At 61.9% G+C, this 19,188-nt stretch overlaps 2 protein-coding genes across 6 annotated transcripts; both read left to right on the forward strand.

Annotated features, from left to right (window-relative positions):
- The first annotated feature begins 6,459 nt into the window (after nt 1-6,459).
- LOC105494160 (patatin like phospholipase domain containing 2) lies at nt 6,460-11,855 on the forward strand. The gene is made up of 9 exons (XM_011762350.3): nt 6,460-6,791; nt 8,500-8,732; nt 8,824-8,889; nt 9,278-9,487; nt 10,187-10,247; nt 10,344-10,505; nt 10,641-10,773; nt 10,947-11,069; nt 11,147-11,855. The coding sequence occupies exons 1-9, from the start codon at nt 6,605-6,607 to the stop codon at nt 11,448-11,450; spliced, it is 1,479 nt and encodes a 492-aa protein (XP_011760652.1). The 5' UTR covers nt 6,460-6,604; the 3' UTR covers nt 11,451-11,855.
- Nucleotides 11,856-12,148: 293 nt separating this feature from the next.
- On the forward strand, nt 12,149-18,701 carry LOC105494159 (calcium release activated channel regulator 2B). 5 transcript variants are annotated; one of them, XM_071074025.1, is made up of 10 exons: nt 12,149-13,336; nt 15,252-15,448; nt 15,527-15,638; nt 16,049-16,238; nt 16,679-16,825; nt 16,943-17,030; nt 17,314-17,406; nt 17,574-17,740; nt 17,933-18,004; nt 18,244-18,701. In XM_071074025.1, exons 2-10 carry the CDS (start codon nt 15,284-15,286, stop codon nt 18,416-18,418), a joined length of 1,209 nt encoding a protein of 402 aa, XP_070930126.1. In that variant the 5' UTR covers nt 12,149-13,336; nt 15,252-15,283; the 3' UTR covers nt 18,419-18,701. The 5 variants fall into 5 exon arrangements, with proteins under 5 accessions (XP_070930126.1, XP_070930127.1, XP_070930130.1 ...); XM_071074026.1 differs by having other exon boundaries at nt 12,149-12,935; XM_071074029.1 differs by having other exon boundaries at nt 16,924-17,030; nt 18,244-18,416.
- Nucleotides 18,702-19,188: the final 487 nt, after the last annotated feature.

Here is a 19,188-nt window from a genome sequence, read left to right on the forward strand (position 1 = left end):
CACCCCAGAAAAATATGATCGGGCCGGGCACAGTAGTTCGTGCCCATGATCCCTGCACTTTGGGAAGCCGAGGAGGGAGGATCACTTGAGGCCAGGAGTTTGAGACCAGCCTGGGCAAATAGCAAGATCCCATCTCTAAAAAACAAACTATCCAGGCGTGGTGTGCACCTGTAGTCCGTGCTATGAGAAATTGAGATGATCACTTGCCCAGGAGGTTGAAGTTAACAGTGGGCCATGATAGTGCCACTGCACTCCAGCCTGAGCGGCAGACATCCTGCCTGTAAAAAGAACAGCAGAGAAGCTGATTTGAAATGGAGCTTGCGTAATCAGGGCTCTGTCTTTGGGGTGGCTTGGTGCCTGGTCTTGCAAGGACAGGATTCGTAGCCCCTGGGCTTTACAAGTGGATGCAGGAAGTGAGTCCAGCTTGGGGGTGGTGTACGCCCCTGGGTTTCCCTGCAGGAGTCATGGCTCCGCCATAATGCCCTGAGCAACTTGGGCAGTCACTCCTCAGGCTTGTTTTTCTGCCGTTCACAGCCAACCCCTGCCTTACTGGGCAGATGTGCTCAGGGCTTGTGGGCAGTGAACGCAGGGCCAAGTGTTCACTGAACTAGGTCCTTTGGGGGTGGGCTTGCCCTCCCCTGACAGGCTCTGGCCTGGAATATGGGGCTAAGGACAGGCCATCACCCACCCCTCCCCGCCTCTCTGCCCTCCTGGCCCTACTCCGTACGCTGTCTCCCGAGCCTCAGGGTCTTTGCCCACCAATGTAGGCACCCAGAAGATGGTCTGCCGCTCCCACCCTGGGCTTGGGGTCAGCAACCCACCAACTGGCTTTGGTGTGGGGAGCACCTGCTCTGTGACCTCCTTAGTTCTGGGAGGATAAACAGGAGGGTATAGCACAGAAGATAGTTGGGGTGACTGGGGGAGGCCTCCCTCAGATTGGGAGCCAAGACCTGCAGGAAGGCAGAGTCCCTGGAGGGGAAGCAATGTGGGTTGTCGGGGGAGCCAGGGAGCCACAGAAGGTACTGAGATGGAGAGGGATCCAAGATGCTTTTTATTTATTTTGTTTTTCTTCTTTTTGAGATGGACTTTTGCTCTTGTTACCCAGACTAGAGTGCAGTGGCACGATCTCAGCTCACTGCAACCTCTGCCTCTCCGGTTCAAGTGATTTCTCCTGCCTCAGCCTCCTGAGTAGCTGTGATTACAGGTGCCTGCCACCAGTCCCGGCTAATTTTTTGTATCTTTTTGTAGAGATGGGGTTTTACCACGTTGGGCAGGCTGGTCTCAAACTCTTGGCTCAGGCAACCCACCCGCTTCGGCCTCCAAAGTGCTAGGATTACAGGTGTGAGCCACCGTGCCCGGCCTTAATAATATTTTTATTTATTTATTTATTTTTTTAATTTTTTTTTTGAGACGGAGTCTCGCTCTGTCACCCAGGCTGGAGTGCAGTGGCCAGATCTCAGCTCACTGCAAGCTCCGCCTCCCAGGTTTACGCCATTCTCCTGCCTCAGCCTCCCGAGTAGCTGGGACTACAGGCGCCTGCCACCTCGCCCGGCTAAGTTTTTGTATTTTTAGTAGAGACGGGGTTTCACCGTGTTAGCCAGGATGGTCTCGATCTCCTGACCTCGTGATCCGCCCGTCTCGGCCTCCCAAAGTGCTGGGATTACAGGCTTGAGCCACCGCGCCCGGCCAATAATATTTTTAAAAAGACCTTTTTGGATGCCCATAAAAGCAGAGACTAGGGTGGGAGTAAAGCCAGGTGAGCAGTGGAGGAGGCTGGAACCTGGGTAGTAGGGGTGGGGCAGCAGATGGAGGAGGAAGCAGAGAAATGACCCTAGCAAGGTACAGCTAAGGAGTGCAGGGAGCAGTGCTCGCTACAACAGGGCAGGGGTGAGGCTGGTGCTGGGGATGGCCCAGGCTCAGGGAAGGGGCCCGCAGCAGGAGTGGACCTAGGCTTCCGAGTGCAGACCTGGCAATTCCAGCCTTGGACCCTGAAGGGAGGGGCCCTATTTCGCCCGGAGGTCACCATGAGAGGGGGACGTCCCACTGCCTGGGGTTTCTCATTGAACTGTCCCTTGGAGCTTGTCCTAATGGTGGGGTGCTCCCAGACCCTGCCAGGATTCTGGGAAGGACTGCCCAGTTCCTGGCTCCTGAGCCTCCCAGGGGCCTGGAGATTATGTACCCAAAACAGCCTGACCCAGATGTGGAAATAGGAGCAAAGGTCTCCCTGTGCTGAGGCAGCACCACCCATCAAGGCGACAGTCCCTCAAATGGGGCTAAGGCCCGAACCCTGGCCTTTCCCGGCCTCTCCTTGGAGAGGGAAGGACCCTAAGTCCCTGGCTTCCCTGTCAGTGGTTGTCCTGAGGAGCCCCTGGACTTCCATCCCTACTTCATCACACCCTGAACCCTGCTGGCTCCAGCAGCATCGACAGAATCCAGTCACAGGGGGCTCCTGACACCTGGCTCCGCCCTCCAAACCCTGGCCCTCCCTCCCCAATCCCAGAGTGCATTTGCCCCCGTGTACCTCCATCCGAAGATTTGGAAGAGGCCCCACGTGCGCAGGAGTCTCGCCTGTGCCGGGGCTGGAGTGGGGTGGCCGGATCTCAGCTCACTGCAAGCTCCGCCTCCCGGGTTTATGCCATTCTCCTGCCTCAGCCTCCTGAGTAGCTGGGACTACAGGCGCCCGCCACCTCGTCCGGCTAGCTTTTCGTATTTTTTTACTAGAGACGGGGTTTCACCGTGTTAGCCAGGATGGTCTTGAACTCCTGACCTCGTGATCCGCCCATCTTGGCCTCCCAAAGTGCTGGCATTACAGGCTTGAGCCACCGCGCCTGGCCTTGTTTTGTTTTTGAGACAGGGTCTCACTCTCGCTCAGGCTGACGTGCAGTGGTGCGATCATGGTTCACCCCCAGCCAGCCCAGACTCAAGTCGATCCTCCAACCTCAGTCTCCTGAGTCGCTGAGACTATAGGTGGGTACACTACACCTGGCTTAGTTTTTATTTATTTATTTATTTATTTACTTATTTATATATTTATTTTTTATTTTATTTATTATTTTACATATATATATATTTTTTTCTTTTTCTTTTTTTTTGAGACGGAGTCTTGCTCTGTCGCCCAGGCTGGAGTGCAGTGGTGTGATCTCAGCTCACTGAAAGCTCCGTCTCCCGGTTTCACGCCATTCTCCTGCCTCAGCCTCCTGAGTAGCTGGGACTACAGGCGCCCACCACCATGCCTGGCTAATTTTTTGTATTTTTAGTAGAGATGGGGTTTCACCGTGTTAGCAAGAATGGTCTCAATCTCCTGACCTCGTGATCCACCCGCCTCGGCCTCCCAAAGTGGTGGGATTACAAGCGTGAGCCACCACGCCTGGCCTTTATTATTTTTTATTATTTATTTATTTGTTTGTTTTGAGATGGAGTCTCGCTCTGTTGTCCAGGCTGGAGTGCAGTGGCTGGATCTCGGCTCACTGTAAGCTCCACCTCCTGGGTTCACACCATTCTGCCTCAGCCTCCCTAGTAGCTGGAACTACAGCCGCCCACCACCATGCCTGGCTAATTTTTTGTATTTTTAGTACAGACGGGGTTTCACCGTATTAGCCAGGGTGGTCTCAATCTCCTGACCTTGTGATTCGCCCGCCTTGGCCTCCCAGAGTACTGGGATTACAGGCGTGAGCCACCGCTCCTGGCACTTATTTTTACTTATTTATTTATTTATTTAAGATGGAGTCTCGCTCTGTCGCCCAGGCTGGAGTGCAGTGTCACCATCTACGCTCACTGCAAGCTCCGCCTCTGGGGTTCACACCATTGTCCTGTCTCAGCCTCCTGAGTAAGTAGGACTACAGGCGCCTGCCACCACGCCTGGCTAATTTTTTTTTTTTTTGTATTTTTAGTAGGGACAGGGTTTCACCGTGTTAGCCAGGATGGTCTCCATCTCCTGACCTCGTGATCCACTCACCTCAGCCTCCCAAAGTGCTGGGATTACAGGCGTGAGCCACCGTGCCCGGCCTATTTTTTAATTTTGTTGTAGGGATGGAATCAAGCTATGTTGCCTAGGCTGGTCTCAAATTCCTGGACTCAAGCAATCCCCCCACCTCAGCCTCCCAGAGTGCTGGGAATATAGGTGTGAGCCACTGCGCCCTGCCTAGGAGTCTCTTCAAGTCAAGTATGGTCACGTCCTCCCTGCTTGACCCTCTCCCACCTGGGGCTCAGTTACTCTCTCCCCCTCACTCCCCCACAATCTTCCCCTGTCCTGGTCGGCTGCCTGGAGGGCCTACAGCCCTGTCTGCTCATTTACCCTTCAAAGTTCAACTTATCCTCGCTTCCCACAGGGGAGCACTCCAGAACCCCTGAGGTGCCCCACGCGACCCCCTCTCACTCATTTTTCAATTTTTTTTTTTTCCTGAGATGGAGCAGGCTGGAGTGCAGTGGCACGATCTGGGCTCACTGCAAGCTCTGCCTCCCGGGTTCATGCCATTCTCCTGCCTCAGCCTCCCGAGTAGCTGGGACTACAGGCGTCTGCCACCATGCCCAACTAATTTTTTATATTTTTTTAGTAGAGGTGGGGTTTCACCATGTTAGCTGGGATGGTCTCTATCTCCTGACCTCGTGATCTGCCCAGCTCGGCCTCCCAAAGTGCTGGGATTACAGGCATGAGCCACAGTGCCTGGCGTTTTTTTTTGTTTTCTTTTGTTTTGTTTTTGAGAAGTCATGCTCTGTCACCTGGCCCGGCTGGAGTGCGGTGGCACCATCTCAGCTCACTGCAACCTCTGCCTCCCAGGTTCAAGCGATTCTCCTGCCTTAGCCTCCCGAGTAGCTAGGACTACAGGCATGTGCTACCACGCCCGACTAATTTTTGTATTTTCAGTACAGAGGGGGTTTTGCCATGTTGGCCTGGCTGGTCTCGAACTCCTGACCTCAGGTGATCAGCCCACCTTGGCCTTCCAAAGTGTTGGGATTACATGCGTGGGCCACCACGGCGCCCAGCCTCTTTTTTTTCTTTTTTTTTGGGGGGAGGGAGCCTGGCTCTGAAGCCTAGGCTGGAGTGCAGTAGTGCAATCTCAGCTCGCTGCAACCTCCGCCTCCCAGGTTCAGGTGATTCTCCCACCTCAGCCTCCCAGGTAGCTTGGATTACAGGCGTATGCCACCCTGACCGGCTAATATTTGTATTTTTAGTACAGACAGGGTTTCACCAGCCAGGGCGGTCTCAAACTCCCGACTTTCTGTAATGCGCCCGTCGTGGCCTCCCCAAGTGCTGGGATTACAGGTGTGAGCCTCCGTGCCCGGCCTCCTCTCATTTTCAGCCTATGTAGACGCCTACCGGCCCCCAGTAGGGCTGGGGCAGGGTTGACTTTCCACTGCTCTCTGGGATGTCTGGGAGCATGGAGGCTGAGGACTGGGCAGCATCCCCCTACATCGCCCCATTCTGGGAAGGCCCTGCTCTGGCTTCTCTAACTCAGCTTGGGTTGGGGGCAGCCCCAAGCCCCGTCCCAGACCCTCTGCAGCCCTGACAACAGCTAGGGCCAGAGATGACCTCAGCCTGGAGAGCCAGTGTTCCTGGGGAGACAGAATCTCATTGCCTCCCACCCCAACCTAAGAGAACCTCTCCTTTGGGGGTGGGGTGAGGTTCAGGGACGGATCCTGGATCCACACCAAGCCCGGCTTGCACCACTGACAAGGAGAAAAATGCGGAAAAGGGACGGAAGGGTGACATCACCCAGGATTGCTCTACCTCTGGGGCAATTATCGGGGGGCGGGGCGGCCCCAGTCAGACGCGGACAGCCCCAAAGCCTGAACAGGCAGGGCGGGACCCAGGTACAGACCCAGGTAAGAGGCCAAGGTCCGGAGGGGTCGCGGGCGCGGGGCAAGGCTGAGGCCCCACGTCAGGGCGCGTGGGTCTGCGGAGCTGGGGTCCCCCACGAAGGATTTGCGGGACTAGCATCCCGCCTTGGATGTTTATGGGTCCGTCTGTGGGTGAGCCAGTGGGTCCTGGGACTCCCGAGGCCTGTGCGGCTTTCAGGTCTGGGGTGCTGCCGGTGAGTCTCTGTCCAGGGACCAGCTCCTCTGTCCCGGGTGGGTGTGGGAGGCGGACCTGGTGGGGAAGGGCGGCGGCTGCCCTGAAACCAGAGCCCCCTCTCGCGGGTACCCAGGTCTGTGTGAGGCTTCCAGCCCCCAGGCTTGGGGGCCTGCGCCCGGCCCACCCGGCTCCCGTAGGCGCGTGCCCCCAGCCGTGCCCAGCAGGGGCGGAGGGAGGGCGGGAGGCTTCGCTGGGCGGCAGCGGGGGGCGGGGCTCCAGCGCGGGGGGGCGGGTCAGGGACGGGGGCGGGGCCCGAAGGCACGGCCGTTCCCCGCGCGCCCCGATTGGTCTTCGTGTGCCGGCCCCGCCCCCGCCGAGAGTTCACACTTAAAAGCGCCGCCTCCGCGCCGCTCGCGTAGCTTCTTCGCCTCCGCCAGCGGGGACCCGCGCTAGAGCCGCAGCTGGACCCGCCCGGCCCCCGGCTCCCGGCTCCCGGCTCCCGGCTCCAGCGAGCGAACGGCGAGCGGCGAGCAAGCGGCGCAGAGAGGCCCGGCCGCCCGCGGAGCCCGGAGCCCGGCGGCCCCCGCCGCGATGTTTCCCCGGGAGAAGACGTGGAACATCTCGTTCGCGGGCTGCGGCTTCCTCGGCGTCTACTACGTCGGCGTGGCCTCCTGCCTCCGCGAGCACGCGCCCTTCCTGGTGGCCAACGCCACGCACATCTATGGCGCCTCGGCCGGGGCGCTCACGGCCACGGCTCTGGTCACCGGGGTCTGCCTGGGTGAGCGGGGCCGGGGGCGGCAGGCGGGGCTGGCGGGAAGGCCGCGCGGGGCCGGGGGATGGTCTCGGTGAACGGAGGGGCCCCGCGGCGAGCCGGTGGGTACCGTGGGGAGGGCTCCTGTCCGCGCCTAGGGAACCCGGCGAGGATCCAATCCGGGTCGCTGGCCCGGGGGCGGGGCCTGGTTTGTTTTGCTCCGAGGGTGCCCGGGGCCCGCCTCTCGGGCGCAAAGGTTGGGGGACGGGCAGGTGCAGCAGAAGCTGCTTAATTGGACAGAGAAAGTAACTCGTGGGCGGGACCGTGAGAATCCAAAGAGGCACCTAAGTCACCCCGTGGCCCTGGATATTACACCCTGTGCCAGCGGTCGGTCACAGTGTCCTGGGCCTCTGCAATTCCAGGCTGCTATCAGGGGGCCTGGCATGGGGGTGGCCTCTGAGAGGCGTCTGGGAACCGTGACCTGGTCCTTTCCAAGGGCCCGGAGGAGGAGCCCCGCTGAGGTCAGGGCTGGGCGCGAAGGGGCTCTTCTGCCCTCTCCTTGCACATGGTGCCCTGTGGCCTGGCTCCCCGCTGAGGCCCACCGCGTTTGCACACTTCATGGTGAGGGTGCTTCTGGGCTCTGGTGCCTGTGGTCAGGAGTGGATGGGTCTCTGTGTGCTGGGCTGGCCTCGGCTCGCACTATCGGCTGCCATGAAGGAGCAGCATTTACAGCACATAACTTCAGGAGTCCTGGGAACTGCTGCCCAGCTCCTAGCCTGTGAGGACACCCGAAATGACAGGCACCCTGCTCAGCAGGAGCTTGTCCGGGGTTCACCCCTGCCCTCTTCCTCTGAACTTTGTCCTGGGAGGGAGGGGGCTGGACCACAGAAGTGAACCCCCCAGGTCCGAATAACTACAGCTGTTATTGGAGGCCTTCAGACAAGCGCCTCAGTCGGCCCCCTGGCTTCAGGACACATCAAGGTCCCTGCTGCCCCAGCCAAGGACACTTCTCCCATAGCTTCCCCACCCTGCTCCCAACAAGACTCCTTCTCACGGGTGGTCTTGCACAGCTGGAGCCCATAGTGCAGCAGGTGCTGTCTGAGGAGCTCCTGCCTCCACACTGCCCCACTCCTGACAAGAGTGATGCACTGGAGGAGGGGCTTGGACCTCAGCTCTTCCCACAACGCTCCAGACCACTTCCAGGGACTAGCCCCAAGCTGGCCAGCACCCTTGGGCCCAAAAGGAGTGTTTGGGGTGCTTCCTCTTGGCTGCAGTGGGACACAGGTGTGCCTTCTTAGGAACTGGGTCCTGACTACTTCCAGCCCAACACGCCCGGGCCTGTGAACTGTGACCTGTGTGCCGGGCTGGGCTTTGTGGGTCTGCCCCATCCCCCCACTGCTGAATCTGGCCAAGTGGGTGAAGGCTAAGGCTGGTCAGAGTTGAGTCTCTGCCTTGTCCCCACTCCTGGGCTAGATGCCACACCAGGCCCAGTGACTCATGGGGACAGACAGTTGGGAAATACCAGGCAGAGGGCAGGTCCTGGTCTCAGCTGGCCAGCCTCAGCTGTCTGCCATCTCAGGGAAGGTGGCCAAAGTCCCAACTATAAGCCAGGTCCCACATGCACTGGGCCTCCTCCAGGGTCTGTATGCCATGGAACCCTGGACATGGGGCTATGAAGGAAGGTGGGTTGCAAAGCCCAGGAGCACGGGCCCCTAACCTTGGCCCTGTGCCCCAGGTGAGGCTGGTGCCAAGTTCATTGAGGTATCTAAAGAGGCCCGGAAGCGGTTCCTGGGCCCCCTGCACCCCTCCTTCAACCTGGTAAAGATCATCCGCAGTTTCCTGCTGAAGGTTCTGCCAGCTGATAGCCATGAGCATGCCAGTGGGCGCCTGGGCATCTCCCTGACCCGCGTGTCGGACGGCGAGAATGTCATTATATCCCACTTCAACTCCAAGGACGAGCTCATCCAGGTGGGGCCTGGTGGAGCCATGCTTGGGGGTGGGCACAGTGTGAACCTCAAGGACCCTGCTCACTCTCTCCCACTCTGTCCCTGTCCTGAAGGCCAATGTCTGCAGCGGTTTCATCCCCGTGTACTGTGGGCTCATCCCTCCCTCCCTCCAGGGGGTGGTGAGTATCCCTAGCCCTGGGCACCTTCCATGAGGTGGGCCGTGGGATGAGGGACAGAGGGGGAGGCCTCCGAGAGCCATCCTTCAGGCCCTTGTCCTGCCACTGCCTATTACCCCACTTCCCCTGTGTTACTCAAGAAGCAGCCATGGCGATGCATGCTTCCTGCCCTGCCCCCCGCCATCCCTTCCTCTGTCCCTGCCCTCCCCAGTCTGCCATCTGCTCAGTGCCCAAGCTGGCCCACAGTCAATGCCCAGTGGGTAAAATGCCCAAATGAAATAGCCACTGAATGGGGCCCTTGGTGGCCGCGTGGGGTGGCGGTGGGTGGGGGGAGCTGGCCAGTGCAGCCGCAGGCCCTCATGTACAGTCCTGTCTGTGTGTCCCATGGAAGCGCTATGTGGATGGTGGCATTTCGGACAACCTGCCACTCTATGAGCTTAAGAACACCATCACAGTGTCCCCTTTCTCGGGCGAGAGTGACATCTGTCCACAGGACAGCTCCACCAACATCCACGAGCTGCGAGTCACCAACACCAGCATCCAGTTCAACCTTCGCAACCTCTACCGCCTCTCCAAGGCCCTCTTCCCGCCTGAGCCCCTGGTGAGCTCTGCTCCGGGGACTGTGGCCTTCCCAGCCACTCCTCACTGAGCACCAAGGGAGAACACTGCTCTTTTGACTTCTGAGTGCCCAGGGTAGGGTGGGGTCTGTACAGCCTCTTCTGAGGGCTGCGGGAAAGTGCGCAGCCTCTCTAGGGGCAGGTGGCCCATCCAACCTCTGTCCAGGCTCCCCGTCCAGCCTCTCTCTCTCTTTTTTTTTGAGATGGAGTCTCGCTCTGTTGCCAAGGCTGGAGTGCAGTAATGCGATCTCAGCTCACTACAACTTCTGCCTCCTGGGTTCAAGCTATTCTCCTGCTTCAGCCTCCCAAGTAGCTGGGATTATAGGCGCCTGCCACTATGCCTGGCTGGCCTCAAACTATTTTTTTTTTTTTTTTTTTTGAGACGGATTCTCACATTGTCATCCAGGCTGGAGTGCAGTGGTGCGATCTCCACTCACTGCAAGCTTGGCCTCCCAGGTTCATGCCATTCTCCTGCCTCAGCCTCCCGAGTACCTGGGACTACAGGCACCCGCCACCATACCCGGCTAATTTTTTGTATTTTTAGTAGAGACGGGTCTAGGATAGGTTTTGGGGTTGGGGGCTGTGGGTGGTGAAGGGAGGTGGCCCTCAGGGGCGCCAGGGACTCCAGGGGCAGAACAGGCATCCCTGGCTCCCTCCACTCCGTTTAACCCTCTTCACCACAGGTGCTGCGAGAGATGTGCAAGCAGGGCTACCGGGACGGCCTGCGCTTCCTGCAGCGGAACGGTGCGTGGACCCCAGCGGGACAGGGCGGGGTGGGCTCGGCTCTGCTGCACCCTGCAGGTCTGATGAACTGGGAATCCCTCCTCGCCCCCACCCCAGGCCTTCTGAACCGACCCAACCCCTTGCTGGCGTTGCCCCCCGCCTGCCCCCATGGCCCAGAGGACGAGGACGAGGCCATGGAGAGTGCCCAAGCGGTGGACCACTCACAGCCGCCCGGGGAAGATCACATCCTGGAGCACCTGCCCGTCCGACTCAATGAGGGTGCGCACCTCGGGGACTGGAGGGGAGGAGGGGAGGCAGGAGGGGAAGAAAGAGGACGGTGAGCCGGGGAGGGAAATCTAGGGGGTCCTGGGCTCCTCTGCCTCCACTGGCCGCTGACCTCCCGCCTACCTGCAGCCCTGCTGGAGGCCTGCGTGGAGCCCACAGACCTGCTGACCACCCTCTCCAACATGCTGCCCGTGCGTCTGGCCACTGCAATGATGGTGCCCTACACGCTGCCGCTGGAGAGCGCTCTGTCCTTCACCATCCGGTGTGGGGGCCGGGGGGTCGGGAGAGGGGCCCTGGGGACGGACTTTGGGATCATCCGCGAGTGATGGTCACCAGGGAAGGTGGGGTGGGGTGGGCAGTACCGAGTCAGGGCACAGACAGGGCCCGGCGGGTGGGCATGCGAGCCCCTGAACGCGCTGCTTGCCCTGTCCCCAGCTTGCTGGAGTGGCTGCCCGACGTTCCCGAGGACATCCGGTGGATGAAGGAGCAGACGGGCAGCATCTGCCAGTACCTGGTGATGCGCGCCAAGAGGAAGCTGGGCAGGCACCTGTCCTCCAGGTGAGCCGCCGACTGCGTGTCCACCCGGGGCCCGCGGTGCTAGTGCCGGGAGCTGAAGCCCTCTCCCTGCCCCGCAGGCTGCCGGAGCAGGTGGAGCTGCGCCGCGTCCAGTCGTTGCCCTCCGTGCCGCTGTCCTGCGCCACCTACAGCGAGGCACTGCCCGGCTGGATGCGCAACAACCTGTCGCTGGGGGACGCGCTGGCCAAGTGGGAGGAGTGCCAGCGCCAGCTGCTGCTCGGCCTTTTCTGCACCAACGTGGCCTTCCCGCCCGAAGCTCTGCGCATGCGCGCATCTGCCGGCCCTGCCCCCGCCGACCCCGCCCCCGCCGACCCAGACGACCTCGCGTCCCCGCAGCACCCGCCAGACCTGCCCCCTTGCTGAGCGCCGCTGCTCTCGCGGCCCGGCCTGTGATCGGGGCCCTGGGGCTGCCTGAGACCCCAACCCTCTCCAGGGATCCTGCCTGAGATGCCTGCTTTACCACTGCAGAGTGAGGAGATGGGGGGAGTCACAGCTGCCAAGAGGGGCCTTTACCGTGGGCCCCTCGCCAGCCACTCACCAGCTGCACTGAGTGGGGAGGTTTCCACACCTCTCCCCTGGGCCGCTGAGGCCCCGCGCACCTGTGCCTTAATATTCCTTCCCCTGTGCTGCCTGGGCACCTCCCCCACCCCCTTACCCCCGAGAACTTTGCAGCTTCCCTTCCCGCCCCATTTTTCATGTCCTGCTGAAAAATGTGTGTGAAGAATTATTTATTTTCGCGAAAGCACATGTAATAAATGCTGCAGCCCAGCCTCTGCCCACTTCGCGTGTATGTGACTGCCCGCTTGCTTGCAGAGCCTGGTGGCTAGGGTCTGGCCCTGCCTCGGCTGACTAGCGTCTCCACAGCTGCAGGCCTGCAGGGTCTCCCAGCATCGCACTCCTGGGCCTGGCATTTGGAACCTGCCAGGTTGGCCTAGGAACCCCCCGCTACAGACACATGTGAGCCTGCTGCATTCCTGCCCACCCCCCTGTCTAGGACCCATCCACATGCCCCCCAACTTGCCCTCGGCCTCCTGGCTGACCCTTGGCCACAGCCTTCTGAGGGCCAATGGAAATATTTGGGACCGAGATCCTTGGTAAATAAAAACCAAAATGTTTACAAAAGGTGTCACCTGCCCCTCCCCACACACAGCGGGGGTGTGGCTGCTTTCAGGCTTGGACAGCTGTGGGGGCTGAGGTTCCTGAAACTGAGCACAAGGGACCTGGGAAGCCTGGGCACTTGCTCCACTTGGCGTTTGGCCCAAAGTTCTCTGTCCCCCCACCCTCACAAGCCTCTCTGGCCTGGTGCACATACCTTCTTGTTCCTGTGCCCAGCCAGTACACAGGTTGGGGCTGGGATATGGAGGCAGGTGAGGTCTGAGCTGAAGGGGACTCAGCCTTGTGCTGAGGAAGTGGTTTCCTGACAGCATCTTCTGCATGGCGGAGAGGCCATGAGGGGAGAAGGCCAGTCCTTGGTAACCAAAAGGGCCCCATGGCCTGAGGGTGCTGGAGTGGAGCCCTAGGCCTGACTGGCTGTCCAGAGCACTTAGTCCTGTCAGAGTCAGTCCCCACCTGCTCCTCCCAGAAGGCGTGGGGTGGCTGTGGTGGCAGCCCCCTGCCAACAATAACGGTTGGTTCTGGGATCTGGGACTGGGCGAGCCGGCCAGGCAGGTCCCTGGTGCGCCTGTGCCAGAGGCCACCCCCCTCCTTGGTTTCAAGGTCCTGTCCCATAAGCCCAGCCTTTTGTGGTTCAGCTGGGTTGCAGGCTGGATCCCAGGCCCCTTCCTTGAGAAGCAGAGGCCTTGCACCCCTCCAGGGTTGCTGGGCGGGAGAGTGATTCCAGCCCTTCAGGTGGGTGCGGGGGCCAGACGGGCTGGGGAGGGCTCCTCGGTCTTGGGTGGAATTTTCTCCCCACACGGGAGGGTTTCATTCTGGCCTCAGGCAGCTCCTCCTTCCAGTCCTCCCCCTGACTGGGAGCCCCAGTCAGGGCTGGGCCCCAGAAGGAGAGCCAGGAGGGGCTGTGGAGGTGGGACCTCCCTGTGTCCCCAGCTCGTTCACGCGTACGTGTACACTGAATACTGCTAAGTTAAACATTTTCTAGCATTACATGTTCATTGTTTTGTTTTGAGATGGAGTTTCGTTCTTGTCGCCCAGGCTGGAGTACAATGGCACAATCTCTGCTCACTGCAACTTCTGCCTCCTGAGTTCAAGCGACTCTCCTGGCTCAGCCTCCCCAGTAGCTGGGATTACAGGTTAGGGTTTTTTGTATTTTTAGTAGAGATGGGGTTTCGCCATGTTGGACAGGCTGGTCTCGAACTCCTGACCTCAGGTGATCCGCCCCTGCCTCGGCTTCCCAAAGTGCTGGGATTACAGGCGCCTGGCCTACATGTTTATTGTTTAAAAACTGGGAAAGTATCGAGAAGAAAGTAAAGGCTCCCCACCCCTAGAGATAACCGCTGAAAGTATTTGGTCTGTTTCCTGCCCGGCCTTTTCCTACACACACTTTTTGGTGCCTTAAGTCAGGCTCCCCACGGACAGGAGTGGCCCCTCCCAGACGCTGGTGTCTGCGCCCGCCCCCCGCTGCCTTGTCCCAGCTCTGGGGGGTCCCTGGGTCTCCAGGGCACATCGTTGCTCCACTGCTCGCTCGAGCCTCCACGGGTCGGGCAGCCGGGGCAGCGCAGAAAGGCGGGGACAGGCCACAGCGGCGCAGAGCGGCTCCTCCCGGGGCCGGCCCAAGCAGGGGTCTCGGTGCCTGGGAGGCGGCAGGGGTCGCTCCGGGCCCGGTGCCCCCGGCGCCCCGTCCGGGTCTCAGCTGGGGCGGGGCGCGCCCAGCGTTTCCGGGAGGAGCGGCCCCGGGCGCGCGGCAGGTGCGGCGGCGCAGTTCGCAGGTAGGCGACCGCTGGTCCCACCGCTGAGGCCCCTCCACCGCCGCCCGCCCGGCACCCGCCGCCGGCACCCCCTCGGGGCCGCCGTGGCCCGCGCCAAACCTGAGCGTCTCGGTCGGGAACTCGAGTTACACCCTCGGGGCGCGCGGCGGCAGGGGTAAGGGCGGGCTTGTACCCTAGAGTTTCGGGGAGCGCAGGCGGTTGGCCGCCCCACCCAGCCAGCCCATCCTTCCAGCTCCCTGGGGCCCTGCCGCCACGCGGCTTCCGGCTAGGGTGGACCTCCGGTCTAGCCGGCAAGCCGGAGGGAGAGGCGACAACGTGGCTTGGAGGCAATGGCCCTGGCCTCTTGTGTCCCCTTCTCTCACCTGCCCAGACTTGCCCTCTTTGAAGGTCGCCTGGGCTAAGGAACCTGGAAGGACCCTGGGCGGGGAGTGAGGGGAGAGGATCACAGCTCCCTGGTTGGGGAAGGCGGGTTTTGCTGGGGAGCAGCTTTGGGAAATCCGGGATTAGGACACTGTGTGAAGGACAGGTGGCTCTGGTTAGGGGGAGGGGTGTCCCTGCAAGGAAGTGGGATGGGAGGCCCCAGGGAGTTCTGGGACAGGGAAGGGCCTTAGTGTTGGGGGGCAGGGGTATTAGGTCTCGAATCTGAGTGTTTCTGAGTGGAGCCTCAGAGGCAGGGCTCCGCAGGCTGGGACCTTGCCCCTGCAGTCTGTAGGCTTAGTTGTGTGGAGGGAGGCGCCAGTGGGCAGAAGGGAGAAGTTTGCCCTGCCTGCCAGCTGTCATGAGGCTGGGCCACACAGGCCCAGGCCAGGGGCTAAGGACTTGGTCAGGACTGGTTGAGCCCTCACTTGGGATCAGATCTCCAGTTGCAGAGCGTGACGGGCTCCTCCCTCACTGACCTGCAGCCAGCTCCTCTCAGCTTTCAGGATCCCACCTTCCTTATCACCAGGTCTTCTCCACTGGCCCCTGAGATTGCCCTCACCTCCAGCTCCCCCTCTCCCAAAGTCGGCAGCCCCTCCTAGGGCTGTAGCCTCTCCCTGGGTTCCAACCTCCTGAGATGCCAGACCCATTGGGGCAGTACTCACAGGTCCTGAGCTGCATCACCCACCCCAGTGACACCCCAACCCTGCAGCATTTTCTACATCCACCCCCCTGGCCCTACCTTGCCTTCCGCCTACCTTCCCACCTGCTGCAGGGAGGGCCCTCAGCTGAGCCGTCAGACATATTTGCACCCCATCTGCTCCCCTCCTGAATTTTTTCTGACCCTCCCTTGGCTTCACAGCACCTGAAGGCCAACTGAGGCCCCCTGCTCCCATGGCCAGCCCTGGAAAGCCTGGGGCTGATGAGGCCCAGGAGGAGGAGGGGGAACTTGAGGGGGGCTCTGCAGGGCCACAGGCTGCAATGCTGGAGCAGGCCCAGGAGCTGTTTCTGCTGTGTGACAAGGAGGCCAAGGGTTTCATCACCAGGCACGACCTGCAGGTGAGTCCCTCGCCCCAAGAGATTGCTTCGGCCCTGGTTGACCTCAGCAGCTCATCTCTGCTCTCCTTCCCTGACCAGGGACTCCAGAGCGACCTGCCCCTCACACCAGAGCAGCTGGAGGCCGTGTTTGAAAGTCTGGACCAGGCTCACACTGGCTTTCTCACTGCCCGGGAGTTCTGCCTGGGCCTGGGTGAGCCTGAGGCCTGCCTATCTCCCACTGCCCAGAGCTGGAGGCCTGATCAGGAGGCCTGATCAGGAGGCCTGGCACCTGTGGCGCCCCGAGGGCTGCCTGTGCCTCTCCTCCTCCTCCCTCCGGGGCCCGTGCTGGTGTCTGCACGCACTGGCGCTTGGGGGCTCCCAGCTGCTGTCCAGTGTGTGGAGCTGACCTTCCTGCCCCTCACCTCCTCTCCCGTGCTAAGCTCCGGTGGGGCTGGGAGCCGGCCTGTCACCTCTTGTTCCCAGGCCAATAGGACCAGAATAAGGAAGAAAAACAGGAAACTGGGCCCTGAGAGAGGGCAGGATACTCGTTGGGAGGGTGAACGGGGACAGAGCCAGGGTGGCGACCCACAGCGGTGGTAATCGCTCGCTCCATGCCCGCAGGGATGTTTGTGGGGGTGGAGTCGGCCCAGGGAGCGACCCCCCGCAGGACTCCCGAGGAGACCTTTGAGTCGGGCTGGGGCTGGCTCGACGTGCAGGGCACGGGGGCCTCTCTGGATGAGGAGGAGGAGGAAGAGGAGGAGCGATTCCACACGGTGTTGGAGCAACTGGGGGTGGCCCCGGTCCTGGGCGAGTGAGTCGGCGCTGGCCCCGCTCCCACTGCCCCCTCTGCTGTTTCTCTGCCTGCATGCTGTCTGCCCTTGTCACCCGAGTGCTGGTCCTGCACAGGGTCTCTAGGGCGGGTCAGGCCTAGCCTAGCGTCAGCTGCGACTCCTTGGGAGGGACCTGGCGTGATTTCCCGCAGAATTTGCATTTCATGAGGCAGCAGCCAGGGCTGCAGGGAGGAGGGGCAGCGCCGGGCGCGGGGCCACATACTGGCACTGCCCGGGATACGCACACCGACCACGCACGCCGGGCAGGGGCGAAAGCGCTCACGGGAGGGATGCCCTGCACGCTGCAAGTGCTCCTGTCCTGCCCAGGGACGAAGGAGTCTCCCAAGGGTTTGCCGCTGGCGGAGGGGAGCCTGCTCCCCGCCTCTGCCAGCTCCAGCCTCAGTTCCCGCCCGCCCTCCAGGCAGCGGGCTGTGAGGACGCTCTGGGCCCGGCTGCAGCGCGAGCGCCCCGAGTTGCTGAGCTCTTTCGAGGATGTTCTGATACGCGCGTCAGCCTGCCTGGAGGAGGCGGCCCGGGAGCGCGACGGCCTGGAGCAGGCGCTGCGGAGGTGAGGGCCGGGGTGGGGTCTGGGAGCCAGTGGAGGGCCTCAGGGTAGCAGCAGAGGTGGTGCCGGGGGGCTGTAGCACTGGCAAGTTCTCATCCGAGGTCGCCTGGTCCCCCGAAGGCGCGAGAGCGAGCACGAGAGGGAGGTGCGCGCTCTGTACGAGGAGACCGAGCAGCTTCGCGAGCAGAGCCGGCGCCAGCCGAGTCAGGTGGGTCTCGGGCCCCGCCCCTCCCGCCAGGCCCAATCCCACCGCGCTGGCCTTCCTGGCTCCGCCTTCTCCGAATTAATCCCTCCCCGACGGCCCCACCTCCGCGGGTCCAGGCTGCCCTCAGCCGGATGAGACCCCGCTGGGCCTCACCCATCACGCCCGCCTGGTTTTCCCCACCCGACCCCGCCTCGCCCTGGCCCACTCCCAGTCCCTGGCCCTCCGTGTACCTCTTTTGCATGGCCGGGCGGCCAGCGGAGGCTCAGTGGTCCTCCCTGCGTCCCAGAACTTTGCCCGCGGCGAGCAGAGAAGCCGCCTGGAGCTGGAGCTGCAGAGCCGCGAGCAGGACCTGGAACGCGCGGGCCTGCGGCAGCGGGAGGTGAGCACCTGGCCCCTGCCCCGTCCCTAGGGTCACCCGTGCACTCTCCCCCTGTGCCTCAGCGTCCCCAGTCCCCGGGTTGTCTGGAGCCTGGGGCCCGCGCAGCACCCCGGGGAAGAGGGGGCGTTCCTTGCCGGTCTCCATCCTTCCACCCTTCCACCCTCCAGTTAGAACAGCAGCTGCAGGCCCGGGCTGCGGAGCACCTGGAGGCGCAGGCCCAGAACTCCCAGCTGTGGCGGGCGCACGAGGCGCTGCGAACGCAGCTGGAAGGGGCGAAGGAGCAGATCCGCAGGCTGGAGAGCGAAGCGCGAGGCCGCCAGGAGCAAACCCAACGGTGCCGGGGGACGGGGCTGGGGCGGGCCCCCGTACGTGTCCCGCGGGCGGGGCCGACAGGCGCTCAGCTCTGGGCCACTTTCATCCCCATCTCAAGTCCCAGGCCCGCCCAGTGGGAGGGAGGGTCTTCTAGGGGGTCCTGGGGCTCCCCAAGGAGCCTTCCTGCAGCCGGATCACCACCTCCCACCCACAGAGAGGTGGTCGCCGTCTCCAGGAACATGCAGAAAGAGAAAGACAGCCTGCTACGGCAACTGGAGCTGCTCAGGTACAGTCAGGCTCAGGCCTGAGAAGGAAGGGGCTCAGCAGAGCTTGGGGGCTCCAAGCTCCCCAACATTCTTGGCTGCCACTCTACTCCACTGGAATCTTTTCTTATGTCTGCCTTTCACCTCTCACGCTGCAGTCCCAGCCAGACATCTCTCTTCAGTCTGAGGGGAGTCAGAGCCCGCCTCCCCCCAACCTTGAGCTCCCTCAGACCCTCTCAATGTCTGACTCCTCCTTCCCTAGGGAACTGAACACACGGCTGCGGGATGACAGGGACGCCTGCGAGGCCAGGCGGGCAAGTGGCAGCCGCAGGAAGGCTCTGACGACTGCCCACCTGCCTGGGCCCACCTGCTGCTGCTGCTGCTGCTGGGCTCGGCCCCACAGACGAGGCTCTGGCCACCTTCCCAGTGCCCGGTGACCAGCTCCGAGTGACTCAGAGCATCAGCTAGAAGCTGCTCTTCTGGGAGGCTTGTCATGGGTAGGGGGTGCCCACTCAGGATGTGGGCTCTCCCCAGGGGGCCCCAGTATCGCCTGACTGAAGAACTGAAGACATGAAGGACCTAGCCTGGGAGTGGTCAGGGTCCAGGGAGTGGTCAGGGTCCCGTGTGCCCTCTGCCAGCCTTCGCTCTGTCCCCAAGCAACCCCAACTCAGTTGAGCAGAAAACCCCCCTCATCAAATAAAACCCACTGACTGCACTGCATCCTGCTGGGCCTTCCGTGCATCTGGGGGCCACAGCCTGTGTGTGCCACATGCATGAGGTGGGCACTGTGCACACGTGCTGTGTGGGTGAACACAGGGAGCACGGGCCTGCGGCCATGGGGCTGAGGTCCTGCGTGTCCTCTTGTGTCCCTGGTCATGCCCCAAACTCACACTACCCATCAAGGCTGGAGCCTCCACAAGGCCCTCGCCAGTGTGTGGATCAGGGTTCCCCACTGTCTCACCAGGGAGCCCGGGCAGTTCCTAGCCTCAGTCGGCCACCCCCTCCCATGCCGGTCCTCACCTGTGGCAGTGATGAATGAGCTTGGTGGGTGGGGAGCCCCCTCCTTCCTCACTCCCACTCTCCGCCTCTTGGTGCAGCCCTAGGCCGGCCCTACCATTCCTCCTTCACCTCCTCCCACCGCTCCCAGTGGCCCCTTCCAGTCTAGAGGGCATGGGCCCCCCAGAACCCCATGGGTATCTCTCGCTGG

Source organism: Macaca nemestrina, chromosome 12 (genome assembly GCF_043159975.1).
Source record: "Macaca nemestrina isolate mMacNem1 chromosome 12, mMacNem.hap1, whole genome shotgun sequence".
NCBI classification, from domain to species: Eukaryota; Metazoa; Chordata; class Mammalia; order Primates; family Cercopithecidae; genus Macaca; species Macaca nemestrina.